Below are 16,211 nucleotides of genomic sequence, written 5' to 3'. Positions count from 1 at the left end.
GAGGACACATCGCGGTATCAGTAACATTTGACATATAATAGATATTGAAAACCTTTGCTTAATTATAGCAGACAAACCTAGGTGAGACAAACACGGCAGAATCAGGCTTTAGTGTAGTAACACCTTCACTGCATCGCGAGAGCGTCGTGTAAGTTTGTAGAAAGGGGCGGTACCGATCTGCTACACTGCAAACAAGAGCGACCGGAGAACCGGAGGATGGAGCAGCAGACGAAGAGCAGCTGCACGCGGAAGACGATATGATGTTTTAGAAGCAGTGCAGGCTCGGTGAGGCTGAAATTGTCGTTTTGGCTACTTTTGGTCATCAAATAGAAAGATGGCGCCGTCGGGTTCGCGTAACGTTGACTGCTGGAGAGTTTTATACTGGATCCCTGTGCTGTTCATCAGTCTGATCGTGGCATGGTCCTACTACGCTTATGTAGTGCAGCTCTGCATAGGTAAGACTGGAAGCAGCTCTATGGGTGAAGTTGGAGTGAAACGACGAGAGAATGAATAAATAACACATGGCCTCGACCATGTGTTATGCATATGTCTGCTTCTCTTACTAGAGCAATATCTCTGTTACTGAGGGACTCCATTTGCTTATAAACATACTAAGTGGGTCATGATTAGTGTCAGGTGGTATGAGATGAATTTATTTAACCTCTCTCTTTATATGTGCATGTGTTTCTGAAAGTGTCTGTATAAGAACCCTTAATATTATAATACTGAGCATGCCTCTGCACCTTAACTACAAAACTGAAAACATATGGGTCAGTGAATATATATATATATATATTATTATTTTTTCAATACATAAGTCAAGTTCCTAGAAATGTAATATTTGTATTATGTTAGTTTCATACATTTTGGAAAACATACTTTTTAAAAATCAGTTAAAAAGTACAAACACATCTATATATCTAGTCTCTGTTTCTCAGATGTTACAAATATCATGATTTTTTTTTTTAATGATGATGAATAAGTAATGAATAAGTAGTTTATTAGTAGTTAAGTATTTTGTATAAATGCTGTTCTTTTTAACTTTTTATTCATCAAAAAATCATGACAAAAGTAGCAATGTTGCCAAAAAAGAAATTAATTACAGTTTAACATGTAGTGACATAGAAAAGAGCTGTTTCTAAATTTTAATAATATTTTGCAGTATGACTTTTTTTTTTGAATAATCAAATACAGCCTTAATGAGAATTTGTATGTATTTATGTATTTATTTATTTTGTATATATATATATATATATATATATATATATGTATATATATATATATATATATATATATATGTATATGTGTGTGTGTGTGTGTGTATGTATATATATATATATATATATATATATATATATATATATATATATGTATATATATATACAGCTTACAAACTCAAGTGTAGGGTCCAGCCTCTGTTTTATGGATTTCTTGTCTTCGTTAGCAAAACGATGCATCTTTGTAAGAAAAATATCGTTATATTCAAAACTTATTAATCACTTTAATGCGCACAAAGAACACATACATCATACGTCATCCGCCCGGAGCTGTTTTAATGTACAACAGTGAGCGCAAGCTAGATTAAATTGATTATTACGTTTTAAATATGGTTATTTTTCTTACAAAAACGCATCCATTTGCTACAGGAGGACTTTGTTAACCCCCCAGAGCTGTGTGAGACACTTTTTATTAAGGATGGCCACTTTTCATCTCACTTCTTTTGGAATGATGCACTGCAACACCTGCTGAGTGCCATTAAACAGCTTGGAAGATTAAAGACAGTTTTTAATATAACTCCGACTGGATTTGTCTGAAAGAAGAAAGTCATACACACCTAGGGTGACTTGAAAGTGAGTAATTTATAGGCTTATTAAAAGTTTTGGGTGAACTATCCCTTTAACTTGACGTTAACTAATGAAGCTCTAATGTAATGTGTGTCAGTTGTAATCTGTTGTCAGAGAGTGAAAGTGTGCTTTCATCCAGTGTCTTCCGCCATGCGCTTCTTTTCCGTGATTGTTTACATCAGAGTGCGCATGTGTCTTTCACACCAGTGTTGTGCATTTTGATCGGTGGATGGGGAAAGTATTCTTAAAAATTAATTCAAAATTCGAAATAATTTGTAATATATAATTATTCACAGTATTTAGAAGTGCCCACGATAACAATATCATGCATATTTATTACTGTGCAGTATTGCATTATATTACCGAATACCGGCACATGTAAACTGTAAACAACTGTAAAAAATATTTTCAAGCTTTGTTATGTACTGTGTCATTTGCTTAGACTGTGGCTTATTTATGTGTGTGCAACAAGCAAAGGGTTGTGTTTACATTAACTTCAGAACAGCATTCACTCCTTTGATAACATCTGCTATCATGGTCCCATAAAACAGCATGAAGAGGCGGTGGTTGATCATGTGGATGCCCTGGTTTTCACTGAAGACTAATGGTGTTTCTGTGTTTGAAGTCCTTTTAATAGAATCAAATGACACTCAAATATTTGTGCATAAAACGGCAGCTTTGTGATGTTCCTCAGAGACTACACTGAGTGAGTCGTCTGTGGCCAGGCCTCACTTCTGACTGCTGTTCCCACTGGCAGTTCATACCAGTTTATGTTGAACCACAAACAGTTGGTCTTCGTATGCTTGCTTTGTACTCAAACTGAGCACTTGACTCCAGGATGACAGAATGAAAATCATAAAGGCTTAATTGTCTGAATTTGAAAGCTGCTAGTTTGCATTGGTTCAGGAGGATTATCTATTTGGCTCATTGCAACAAGCATGTGAATAGCCAAAGACCCATTACAAACAGTATTGGTTTAAAAGATCCATTCACTTGTTAATGCTGTCTTTGCATCTATCTTAGCAAGCCATGATAATGAGAGGTCAATGAGTCTTTACTAAACCGTATGTGACAAATGTTGTTATAAATGTACTGTCTACAGATCCTTATGTCTCAAAGCTAATCTCAGCGCCAAGCTGTCAAACTCAACCTCACCAATCTCTACTTGACCTATTTCTGCTGTCAAATCACTTGTGCTGCACACTGAGTTTAGCAACAAACACATTTGACATTTCTTAGACAGCAACACAGACACCTTAAGGGAAAGAAACTGTTTAATTGTTGAAATGGCTAATTACAGGTGGCACCTCAATAAATTAGAATGTTGTGGAAAAGTTAATTTATTTCAGTAATTCAACTCAAATTATAAAAACTAGTGTATTAAGTAAATTAAATGCACACAGACTGAAGTAGTTTAAGTCTTTTGTTCTTTTAATTGTGATGATTTTGTCTCACATTTAACAAAAACCCACCAATTCACTCTCAATCTCAACAAAATAGAATATGGTGACGTGCCAATCAGCTAATTAACTCAAAACAGGTGCAAAGGTTTCCTGAGCCTTATAAATGGTCTCTCAGTTTGGTTCACTAGGCTACACAATCATGGGGAAGACTGCTAATCTGACAGTTGTCCAGAAGACAATCATTGACACCCTTCACAGAGAGGGTAAGCCACAAACATTTATTGCCAATGAAGCTGGCTGTTCACAGAGTGCTGTATCCAAGCAGGTTAACAGAAAGTTGAGTGGAAGGAAAAAGTGTGGAAGAAAAAGATGCACAACCAACCGAGAGAACCGCAGCCTTATGAGGATTGTCAAGCAAAATTGATTCATAAATGTGAACTTCACAAGGAATGGACTGAGACTGGGGTCAAGGCATCAAGAGCCACCACACAACTTGCTACAGTTGTCGTATTCCTCTTGTTAAGCCACTCCTGATCCACAGACAACTTCAGAGGCATCTTACCTGGGCGAAGGAGAAGAACTGGACTGTTGCCCAGTGATCCAAAGTCCTCTTTTCATATGAGAGCAAGTTTTGTATTTCATTTGGAAACCAAGGTCCTGGAGTCTGGAGGAAGGGTGGAGAAGCTCATAGCCCAAGTTGCTTGAAGTCCAGTGTTAAGCTTCCACAGTCTGTGATGATTTGGGGTGCAATGTCATCTGCTGGTGTTAGTCCATTTTGTTTTTTGAAAACCAAAGTCACTGCACCCGTTTACCAAGAACTTTTGGAGCACTTCATGCTTCCTTCTGCTGAGCAGCTTTTTGAAGATGCTGATTTAATTTTCCAGCAGGATTTGGCACCTGCCCACACTGCCAAAAGCACCAAAAGTTGGTTAAATGACCATGGTGTTGGTGTGCTTAACTGGCCAGCAAATTCACCAGACCTGAACCCCATAGAGAATCTATGTGCTATTGTCAAGAGGAAAATGAGAAACAAGAGACCAAAAAACACATATGAGCTGAAGGCCAATGTCAAAGAAACCTGGGCTTCCAGACCACCTCAACAGTGCCACAAACTGATCACCTCCATGCCACGCCGAATTGAGGCAGTAATTAAAGCAAAAGGAGCCCCTACTGTACTGAGTACATGTACAGTAAATTAACATACTTTCCAGAAGGCCAACAATTCACTAAATTTTTTATTTTGTTTATTAGTCTTATTAAGTATTCTAATTTGTTGAGATAGTGAATTGGTGGATTTTTGTTTAATGTGAGCCAAAATCATCACAATTAAACTTACCAAAGACTTAAACTACTTCAGTCTTTGTGCACTGAATTTATTTAATACAAGAGCTTCACAATTTGAGTTGAATTACTGAAATAAATGAACTTTTCCACGCCATTCTAATTTATTGAGATGCACCTGTATGTATCTCGTCAGCTGTTGATGATTTTTATTACACTAATGGAGAGGGTTATATACCAGTAGACTTTAGACATAGTAGCTCCATACTCACTGGATTGAAAATGAGGCTGTGAAGGGATAGAAGAAATGTGTGTTTTTTAAAGGCACCTATTATGCAAAATTCACTTCGTTGAACATAAATGTGTGTTGGCAGTGTGTATACACAACCACCCTAGAATGATAAAAATCCACCTGCTCCTTTTCTAACCCCCATAAATTAGAAGTGTCTCAGAATGAGGCTTCTGCAGAATCTGTAAAAAGTGACATCATATTTTACAAGCCCCACCCACTTTCTGTTGACAGACACCCTGCCCTGAGTGAGACGCACACAATCTGCCATGTTTATCTGCATGCTAGAGCATTTAGAAGCAGCACTCGAGTAAGAAATGTCTTCTTATTAAAGCTACCAAAGTTATTCAGTCTAGATCAGTGAGTGATTTTCCATTATTATTTTATTGTTTGGGTCATATTAACAGCATAGGCAGCAGTAGATACTGTGTATTAGGCCTAAAAAAAAAAGTTTGGTTCCGGTTAGTTGTCAGTTGAGGTCATTAGTCGGTAGGGATTTATTATTTTTTTTAATTTATTTATTTTTTTCTCCAGTGGCAGTTTTACACACACACACACACACACACACGCGCGCTGATTTTAAATGTGTGTACCGGTACTTTTACGACAGTGATTCTGTATTCCCGTTTAAAGTCTGTTGTTGCCATAGACACGCAAAGCGCACACACACACACAAAAAGCCTTCGCGGGAGTTTGACAGGCGATCTCATAGTAGATTAACATGGAGGATTTGAACTTGAAAACGGAGTGTACAGACATCTTTTTGTAGTCAAACAACATTCTTTGTTATGTTCATTTATGTGGTTTATTTGATTTTGATGCTATAAATTAACTAGAAGCAAGAGACGATCAGTTAGTTTTAACTGATGATCTAACTTACAGCGATCTGTTCGACACATTCAAGAGCCACAAAACGGTATTTATTGTTTACATTTCTTTAAAAAATGACCACATTTGAAAGGTGAAATAACCAAATGAGACTTTGTTTCATATTAAAAGTAAGCTGGTAATGTTAATGTCCTGTCTGTCAGCATGTTGTCAGTGCCCTCTCTGTTCCGCGATATATTGTTGACTCCCCCCTCCCCCCGTGTTTCTCTTAATGTTACGATTTCCAAACCTTAAGTTATAGCTCACTTTAGGAATTGACAGTTAAACGGTTTTGATGCAATACTTATTGGTTTTTAACGGATTACTTAAGTGTAAAACAGCATTTAAAGGAAACTGTAATTTAATTAACGATGTGTGAAAGACCGTTCTTCCCCAGTCTCATAAAATAAATTTGGGTCGCACATAAATTGACAGGGTCGGTCGGAAACCGGAACCAAACAAATTTTTTTTTTAGGCCTTATGCAGCTTTCACTTAACTCACTTAATCAGCATAAACTCGTGTGTATTTGACAGTTTAAGTGCAATAAGACATGCAAGAAAACTTAGTTTAGTAACTTGCATGCTATGTGACAGCTGTTTTCTGTGCGCGTGCACAGTTTATACTGATGTGGCTTTAAAACACACGATTTCACCGCGATCGAAATTATAATCAAAACCAAACAGATGTCTTTTTTAGCAGAGTATCTGAGGTGCTAGCTGTAAAGGCACTGTCCTGTCCTGGAAAGGGGCGGGGAATAGCAGCTCACTTTCTTTTTTAAAGATACAGGCATGAAAATAGTGTGTTTCTGCTTCCACTCCAAATAGGCATTTTCAAAATGATATTATAAATGATATATAGGGTATTTTGAGCTAGACTAAACAGACACATTCACACATGTAAAAAGGGGCATATTAGGTGCTCTTTAATGGAGTGTACTGTTGTGTAACAACATACAGATTGTTCAGCTGACAAATGTCTTTCCAAAAATACTTATAGTTAGTAACACAATCTCCATAAAACATTGAAATGTGATCTAAGAGTTTTATACAGTGTATGCATTGTTCTTTAAATCTATCCCCCACAGCCTCATTTATATCTGTGTTAAATGAAAATGGTGTTTCACCTGACTAAGGTCTATGTCAGGGTGTTAGGATAATGGCCTTTTTACAGCATATAATTTGTACTCACACTTGCAGTAATTCTTTACATGCCTTTGTGTACTATTACAAAATCATGAAAATCTTTATAATGCTACAAACGGTTCACAGTTTTTAAGTTTGCTCGAGTGCTCCCTAGGGTACACATACTCAGTTAAAATATCTGTTTGGAGATGCACTGGATTCTGGGATTTCATTTCTGCTCTGTGCTTCAGAGGAATTGCATTTTTCTACTTTAGTGCCAGGCACTCTCATCTTTCAAACAGCATATTTTGGATAGAGAGTAGTGCAGCCCAACCACATTAAATAAGAAGATAATCTAATGAGGCTTTTAGGACACTGCAACTTCACAGTAAACTTAAAGAACTAGATATTTATTGAAGAAACTATATGCTGCTTACTCTCAGAAAAAAAGGTACAAAGCTGTCACTGAGGCGGTACCTTCTGTGTCATTTGTGAGGGTGGTCGTATCTTGTTTTTGAAACTGAGCTCTTTTCCTGTGTGGTTATGGTTAGTTTCTCTAACTTCATCACCACAATGTAGCTCATCGTTCTGAAAGCACACTAGTTGAAAAGATGCAATTATGAGATAGTGAATTTGGGCATCTGATCAAGAGTCTCTGTACAGCAACAGTGATCAGAGAACTGTGCTGAGAACCATCTGCTGCTCACTGACCTTCTATGAAATGCACAAGGAGTTTCTGACCTACTGTTTTATACAATAATAGCCAGTGTAGAATTAAAATCATACAGCATTAACAAATTTGTAGAGAAAAAGTTACTTTTCTCTTTCTCTTTCCTTTGCAGATACTATTGAAAACATGGGAGAGAAAAGTAAGTCAGCTTTTTCTTAAAGAGTTTTTACTTGTTGGAAACTATTTTTTGCATTTTCTAAAGGAAATGTAAGTGGGACTTTTAATGTAGGATACCATTCAAAGGTTTGAAGTCAATAAGATTTTTTTTATGCAGCAAGGAAGCTGTACAACCATTTTCAACACTGATAATAATCAGAATTGTTTCTTGAGCAGCAAATCAGCATATTAGAATGATTTCTGAAGGATCATGGGACACCGAAGACTAGATGCTGAAAATTCAGCTTTTCTACCACAGGAATAAATGTCATTTTAAATCATATAAATTATATTAACATAACAAATTGTAATAATATTTCACAATATTACTGTTTACCATATTTCTGATAAAATAAATTAAGTTCTGGTGAGCATAAGAAACTTTAAAAAGCATTAAAAAAATCTTACTGACCCCAAACCCTTGAACAGTAGTGATGGGATGTCAATGGGATATTTTCACCCATATTTTAATGTGTGTGTGTGTGTGTGTGTTTAAATGATTATTTACCTGCTGAAAATTGAAAAACAAAAAAAACAAAAAATAAAAACCAGAATGAGTTACATGCCAAAGTTTAAGTTTGATAATCCTTCATCACAATCTTAAGCAATAATAGTGATAATAATAGTAATAATAACAATAATAATAATAGTGAAGCTTTAATTACATAATATAAAAATTTTATTCAAATTATACAAATATTTTAAAAAAGACACATTGTCAGAAATATTATAATTATGATATCTCTCTCTTTTTTTTATCCCCTTTAAAAAAATATATTTTTTATTTTATTTTTTTGTATCACAGTAGTTTACCTCCTGGTATATCATGTGCTTTTCATCATGTTTGTGTGGTCATACTGGCAAACCATCTTCACAAAACCTATGAACCCACTCAAAGAGGTGAGTATTTTTAATTATGGAAATAAATTATTTATTAATAGATATTCATTTCATAGTAAACATTATGAGGGATGAATAGAAGACACTTGAAGAGACTAGATTATGGTCATCTCTAAGTAAGAAATCAATTTAAATGTTATTGCACAGCATATACTCAGCATGATTTATGAGGTGTTGGCTTATAATAGATATTATTTCCTGCAGGCAGAGATTACTATGTAATATTTGTAAATATGTGGTATAACTCCCATTAGGATGAGTCGTTGGTTACACATATTGAAATAAACAGCATGTTGCGTTGTAAATTGCATGCGATTGTTGCTGTAACCATAGCACCTCACTGCAAGCGGTTATTATTTCAAGCCGAGAGTATCAGAAACAAACTGAAATAGAGAAACCACATATGGCTCATACTGGCAATCAGTCATACTCCTCTCACATCTCTGAGTGCAGAGCGTGCTGCTTGTCACACAGAAATATCAAAATGTTTTGGTTTTCGTCTGTTCCTTTCAGTTTCACCTGTCACATTCTGACAAAGAGCTATTAGAGCGTGAAGATCGGAGAGAATCTCAACAGGAGATCTTGAGGAGAATTGCTAAGGATTTGCCCATTTACACACGCACAATGTCTGGAGGTGGGCACTTTTCTTTAAGTTCAGCACTTCCTAATTGTGCCATGATTAGCAGGCCAAGTTTCTAACGGTCAATTCAGCCCAGATTTAAGTTCAGTAACAAATAATTGCCACAGACAATTGCATTTGTTTCAATCTGTCTTCAGTCTTCAGTGAATCCTACCGATCTGTGTCTTAACAAGCTGTTTTGATACAGCTATCCGCTACTGTGATCACTGTCTGCTGCTGAAGCCTGATCGATGTCATCATTGCTCAGCCTGTGATATGTATATCTCTCTTTTTTTTAAAAGCCACAACACATATTAGATTTTGCTGTGCTGCATTTGAACAGCTCCTCCCTCTGCTCTTTTACAGGTGCATTTTAAAGATGGATCACCACTGTCCATGGTATGTACTGGCTCAGTAGATTAAATGCAAAGCAAGGATAAATAGCTTTTTGTCTCGGAAGGAACACATGCACCAAACATTTCTGGGTTTCTGCTAGACCAAAAAAACTATCTTTTTTTTTTTTCAATGAACAATATTCGGTTTTGTAATTTAAAGGTACAATGTTGCTTAAAATATATATTTTTTTGTAGTTGTACTATATGCTTAGGCCCTACTGACAATTTAGAGGTGAACCTTCATGCTTGCATTTTTTTGTTGTTTGCAATTCTTTTTTTTTTTTTTTTTTTTTACAAATCACATAATATTCAAACAAAATCATACATCATTACCATAAACGAATTAAAATTGATTAATAAATAGTTCATTTTAGTGTTTATAAATTTTATGCTTCAGCTGCAAGAGGGGCAAAAGTTACAATATGTAGCTAGTAAATATGCAATACTATATTCGTTTTAAGTCAAAATTATTATTTAAATTTACTGAATTAATCTGATTAACTACATTTTACAGAAAATATTAGGGTCAAGAAAGGTAACAACTGTGCATTTTCCCTTGTTCCAGTGTATATTGGGCAGTATTTTTCAATCCAAATAGATATTAATATCCAATTTTATTGAGGCTAGTAGATGCTTTTTATCTTCTTTGACAGGGTAAACAATTGCGTGGGCTTCGCCAACTACAAGTTTTTCATGCTCTTCCTAGCATATTCTTTGTTGTACTGCCTCTTCGTCACTGCCACCGACTTGCAGTATTTCATTCAGTTCTGGACTGTAAGTATGAATTATTAATTTCTTCGGCTTATATTAGGAAACAGAAATAATTTGAATGTGCAGATAGTCTGTCTGTAATTAAATAGAACACCAGCGCGAACAATATCATGTTTTGATCATTGCTTTTCAGTAAAAAGTGTGTTTTTATTTTGAAAGGTTGATGGTAAAACACATGATCGTCTAATCCAATATTTGGTAGGACCGAGTCAATCTTAGACATTATTGATGTGCTTTGATTGACTGATTCATTCCTCTAGTTCCAGTAGTTTGGATCATTTCCCTCAGCATAACACTTTAGTTTTTGCAATTTCTGTTAGATCCAGTAGACAAGCAAACACAGTCCGTAGGGACCATGTATCCCTCTTCTGCTTGCTCCTGCTTCTTCAGTTTAATATTTTCAACCTTTACGATGTGAATCGAGTGTTCCACACATTATATTCTGTAAATATCAACTAGCTTAAATTAATAACAGGCTGTCTTTTGTTTAATTGTTTTAATATCTGTTTGTGGTGCATTTAGAGTCTTTTCCGTGTTTCTCACAGAATGGTCTGCCTGATACCCAAGCCAAGTTTCAAATCATGTTCCTGTTTTTCGCTGCCTCCATGTTCTCAGTGAGCCTAGCGTTTTTGTTTGCTTATCACTGCTGGCTTGTCTGCAAGAACAGATCCACCTTGGGTGAGTGGGCTGTGCTTTAATTACCCTTGGATTTCAGTAGTAAACTCTGGCTCATCAATAGTGTGTATCCGTCAGTCCACGCACTGCCTGATCAAATACGTCTCACACATCCAGTGGCTCAGATCTGGGGCAGGTAGTGTTTAGGTCTTCTTGCAGTCTGCCCTTTGTGGCAGATCCTCAAGGGAACATGTATCTGTGACAACATGCCCACTCTTCTGGCAAAAGCAACTGTGTCAAGATGCATTACGGTTGAAAATGTTGAAAATTAATCTCAGCAACAGACATATTCTAGTCTTAGCCCTGTGAAGCCTAGTGTGTCATATTTGATATGTGAATTTCTAAGGCCTCTAAATGATTTGCTTGATCAAAGCTTTACTGAAAAACCTGTTGAACACAATCTATCACTTGTTTCAGTCATCTTATTAATAGTTTACACTTTTTTTAGCAAGTAAAAGGACTTTTAGTATAATTGAAAATATGTCACCCTTTCAATTTGTGGTTTATGTGTATTTTTGCAATGAAAACTAGTGTTTTATTTTTTTTTATAAAGTAAATGTAAGAATAACTTTTATATTGTTTGTAATAAGATGTACAATTACAGGGCAGAAGCAATTTGATATTCCATACATATTTTTTTTTGAAAATGGTGCTAAACTGTGAGTATCACATATGTGACCCTGGATGCACAGTCATAAGATGCACAGGTATATTTGTAGTAATAGCCAACAATATGTTGTATGGGTCAAAAAAAAATATTTTATGATAAAATCATTAGGATTTTAAGTAAAGATCATGTACCATGAAGATATTTTGTACATTTCCTACTGTAAATATATAAAAAGGTAATTTTTGATTAATAATATGTGTTGCTAAGAACTTAATTTGGGCAACTTTAAAGACGATTTTCTCAATAATTAGATTTTTTTTTATGGCAACCTCAGATTCCAGATTTTCAAATAGTAGTATCTCGGCCAAATATTGTCCAATCCTAACAAACCATACATACCAATGGAAAACTTATTTATTCAGCTTTCAGATGATATATATAAACCTTAATTTAAAAAAAATAAAAACTGACAGTTATCTCTCATTCATTTAAATATCATCTTACCAAGACATATTATTGGGAGATGTACAGTGACAACTGATATTTAAATGCATTTTATGTCTGCTATAGTGTTATAAAGATCATGTTGATGTACATTGCAAGCTTCATCATAATTTTTGGCCATAGATACATCAGCAATTGACCAAATTGCATATTTTTGCTTGGTTTGGGCTTTTGAATAAAACTGGTGTTTTTTTTCTCCTAGAGTATGAGTTTCATATTATCCTATAAAAGCCTATAAAAATGTATCAAATGTAATATTCAACTTTTTTATTTTTTAGATCACAAATTTTTTATTTAAAGGTTCAGTATACTGTTGTATAAAAAAATATTTCATATTTTAGGCTTAGCAGCATTCAGTGTTTAGAGAAAAAAATAAAATAAAATCAGGTTAGTAGGTTTGTATATGAAACATGTTTCTCTTGTCAGAGGCTTTCAGAGCTCCTACATTCCAGCACGGACCAGACAAGGATGGCTTCAGTCTAGGAACAAGCAAGAACTTTCGCCAGGTGTTTGGAAATGAAAAGAAATGCTGGCTGTTGCCTGTTTTTTCAAGGTATCAGTTATTGTTCAGTAGCACTGAAAACACTGGTGTGATTGTTCTGTGATCTCATTTCCTCAGCATCAAATTGTGTTTCTGCAGTCTGGGCGATGGCTGTTCATACCCTACATGTCTAGTGAACGCAGACCCCGAACAACCCTCCTCACCCTCTGGACGCAACCCTTCAATTAAAAGGTTCATGGCTCAGAATGAATTATTCATTTAGGAAACTGAGTTGTATGTCCTAAATAACACTTTTTAGTTGTTTTTACGTAATGTAAAATTGGTTGATTGTAATTGTAAAAATCTTGTTACTCAGAAAACCCTAGTTAAGATAAATTGATTGTTATTTGTACCATTATGTCGAGCTAGTTTATACTCCACAGCATGCATTGCTTCAGAGGAGTAAATGTTGAAATGACCTGTTATTTTATGTGTTTTCGCACAAGATCAATATAGTTAGTGTTTAATGTTCTGTTTTTTTTTTTGGTTTCTGTTATGTCTGCATATTTGGTAGGTTATTGTGCTAAGGAGGATGAGGATGGGTTTGCAGTGAATGTTACATTACTTAGCTCAACTTAAATTAATGAGTTAAATTTGAATAAACACATACAGTAGTATATTTAACTTGATCACTTTGATAATGAATTAGTTATTGAAACTAAAATGTCTTTTTTTTACTCAGTTTTTAAGGCAATCAGTTTGCATGCTTTAGTTAAGGCTAACATTAGATTTTACAGGGTATAAAACAAAATGAAAATATATATAAAAAAAAAAAAATATACATATATATATATATATATATATATATAGGAAAATGTTAAATTTTACATTGCAATCAAACAATGAGTCAAGAAAAAAATTTGTTGTAGATATTACTTCTGGTTCTTATATAGCATTAGAAATGCAAATTGCATTGTGGGATACTGTATTGATGATATGCAGAACCCTTTTATTCATGCCTTTTTCATTGTTTTCTAGTGCTGGAGAATCCCATCAGTTTCCACCTAAACCTCTGCGAGAGTCTCAGAGCCGACTGCTGAATAACGGACAGTCAGAGGGAAATGAAGACAGAGACAAGCGAGGTGATGCGCCACATCTGAGATCAACACAAAACACTGCTAATTTAAATGTTCTGTGTGCCTTGACTATAGATATGAAATAAATTTGAAGCTATGAATGTGCATTATAATGTAACATAGTGCTCAGGCCGTATTTTTCTAACAGGTACGAGCAACCCAGCCCTAACTATTGAGAAGGAAACTTAGGAGTGCATTAATGAAACAGGTTTGGTACTTTTATGTGTACTTATTTTGATAGGATATGACATATTTTTCAGATAGTTCAACAAAATGACAGTAATTTAACATACACTACCGTTTGGGGTGAGTTTTGACCTCTAATGCACTCCAAGTCTTCATTGATTTAATTAAAAATACAGAAAAAAAATCAAAATTTATTTGTGATACTTTTAAAAAAAAATTCTTTTAGGAATAAAATGTTCAAAAGATCAACATTTATATCAAATGGAGATGTTCTGAAACATTTATAAATGCCTTTACCATCACTTTTAATTAATTTTATACATGCCTGCTGAATAGAAGTATTAATTTTTTAAAACATTTTTATTTTATTTTATATAACTGATCCCAGACTTTTGAACAGTAGTGTACCTACCACATATAATATAATATTCTTGGAATCCATGAATGTCTTAATAGCTTCTTCTAAATGATCTTACTTTCTTTCTCTAGGAGTTTTGTGCTAGAGATGTCTGTTGTCAGTGGAACAGTGAGGACGTCTCCTCTGCTCTTGCACAGACTTGCACTGCCCATCTACTCTCTACCTAATGAGCTGACAGTGCAGGGTTATGCTGTGTACTGTACTGTACATACATGCAGGGCCACAGAGTCTCTAGTCCTTCTTGCGAACTCTATGACTATCTTAACGTGCCTAAAGATGCCCACAGATGTGGTTGAACATCTGGTAACATTACTGTGGTTCCTGCAAGACCCACATTTTTTAAAATGTAGAAGTTTGTATGGTAAATGCCTTGAATATAGCTTGCGTGGTGTAGGCAGTGCTGAAGAAGGTGGCGTTTTTGTTAGTCTGGAAAATGTGAAGTATTTATGCATGCTGTTTGATGGTGGTACGTAGTCGTTTGTCATGTTTGAAATGTGAACAATGAAAAGCCCAAGTGCTTTTGCACTAGACGAATTTGACCTTGTTTTTGATCCTGCATTGTTGAGATGCTGCAGCATCTCTTATTTTATTCAATACCATACAGATACATTTGCACATCATGACTATAATCTGTTTTTATTTTTAACAAAGTGTCAGTGAGGATCTTGTCCATCACATTTAAGTCTGGATCCCAGCTGTCATGAATTTTGCAAAGGTCATACACAGGCAAAATGACTGATGTAGCAAATATTTTAGGCCATATTTAGCACTGGATATTCAGCCTAAAACAGTTTATTCAGGTTTTTACCTGACAAGCACAGGGAAGACAAAACTACTCTACTCTATATGCACTTTGAACAGCGCTTAAAGCTGCAAATTATTTCAATTTTTAAATCATCTTTGTCCTGATGGTTGCTTGAAGGTTGTCGAAATTAAGTGTGCAAAGTATATAAGGTATTGTGTTAACTCCATATTCATTATTACACTGCAGAGAATATTTCACCATTAAAAGTCAGTATATTTGATTATTTTATCACCGTTTGTACAATTACTGCAAAAATGTATAAAGTTGTGCTTTTGTATCACATCTGATGCATCTAAGGGCTCTGATAATGTATATTTCTGATCTGTTTGATTCAGCAGTTATTGCATGTAAATGTAATTGTACTTGTACTTGATTTCGTCAGGTGTGAACAAAACCTCAGAAATGCCAAGACTTGTGGTGTGTTGTCCGTTTTGTAGTTTTTATGGAAATGTCTGTTGTTTATTTTGTGATTAGGTTCACACACCACATTAAAAATAAACTGTGATACAAGATTTCTAATTGTTCTTGCTTTTGTGTATGTAGACCAGCAGATTGTTGTTGCTGCTTTTGTTATTTTTGAGAGTATGTAAAATACTGCTGGTTATATGTGTTGGTAGCTTAATGTGTTTATAGATAAAGTAAGACTCTGTATGATAATGCCATTGAATGATATGCCTTGAGTGTTACTGTAAGAAAAATAAAGTGATATTTTATTAAGTGCTACAGTGTTGTTTCAATATTGTTTCAAACTGTGTTACAGCTCTATATTTATAGCATCTGTCCGTTAAAGTAGTTCAGCCAATAAATGAAAATTTGCTGATAATTTACTCTGACCCTCAGGGCCATCCAAGATGTAAAAGAGTTTGTTTCTTCATTAGAACTGCGAAATTGTTTTTAATCAGCTGTTTGGACTCTCATTCTGACGGCACCCATTCACTGCAAATGATCCATTGGTGAGCAAGTTATGTAATGCTCAATTTGTCCAAATGTGTTCTGATGAAGAAACAAACTCATCTAAA

The 16,211-nt window shown here is 35.0% G+C and overlaps 1 protein-coding gene across 4 annotated transcripts; it reads left to right on the top strand.

Moving 5' to 3' along the window:
- The first annotated feature begins 47 nt into the window (after positions 1 to 47).
- zdhhc2 (zinc finger DHHC-type palmitoyltransferase 2) lies at positions 48 to 15,912 on the top strand. 4 transcript variants are annotated; one of them, XM_059515556.1, is made up of 14 exons: positions 48 to 455; positions 7,649 to 7,675; positions 8,498 to 8,592; positions 9,106 to 9,226; positions 9,420 to 9,489; positions 9,578 to 9,610; positions 10,260 to 10,380; positions 10,537 to 10,575; positions 10,923 to 11,055; positions 12,593 to 12,719; positions 12,807 to 12,899; positions 13,686 to 13,789; positions 13,914 to 13,991; positions 14,459 to 15,912. In XM_059515556.1, the coding sequence occupies exons 1-13, from the start codon at positions 335 to 337 to the stop codon at positions 13,970 to 13,972; spliced, it is 1,143 nt and encodes a 380-aa protein (XP_059371539.1). In that variant the 5' UTR covers positions 48 to 334; the 3' UTR covers positions 13,973 to 13,991; positions 14,459 to 15,912. The 4 variants fall into 4 exon arrangements, with proteins under 4 accessions (XP_059371539.1, XP_059371541.1, XP_059371540.1 ...); XM_059515557.1 differs by having other exon boundaries at positions 84 to 455; positions 13,932 to 13,991; XM_059515558.1 differs by lacking the exon at positions 10,537 to 10,575 and having other exon boundaries at positions 82 to 455.
- The last annotated feature ends 299 nt before the right edge of the window (positions 15,913 to 16,211 follow it).

This window comes from Carassius carassius, chromosome 29 (assembly GCF_963082965.1).
Source record: "Carassius carassius chromosome 29, fCarCar2.1, whole genome shotgun sequence".
NCBI lineage: Eukaryota > Metazoa > Chordata > Actinopteri > Cypriniformes > Cyprinidae > Carassius > Carassius carassius.
This window is presented reverse-complemented; position numbering and strand designations above follow the sequence as displayed.

What these genes read in the sequence shown, in the direction of transcription:
- zdhhc2 (XM_059515556.1), top strand. Translation starts at nt 335, where the DNA reads ATGGCGCCGTCGGGTTCGCGTAACGTTGACTGCTGGAGAGTTTTATAC. An exon ending in CGCAACCCTTCAATTAAAAG is followed by an intron (nt 12,900 to 13,685) that starts GTTCATGGCTCA and finishes ATTGTTTTCTAG; the next exon opens with TGCTGGAGAATCCCATCAGT. An exon ending in TGAAGACAGAGACAAGCGAG is followed by an intron (nt 13,790 to 13,913) that starts GTGATGCGCCAC and finishes CATAGTGCTCAG; the next exon opens with GCCGTATTTTTCTAACAGGT.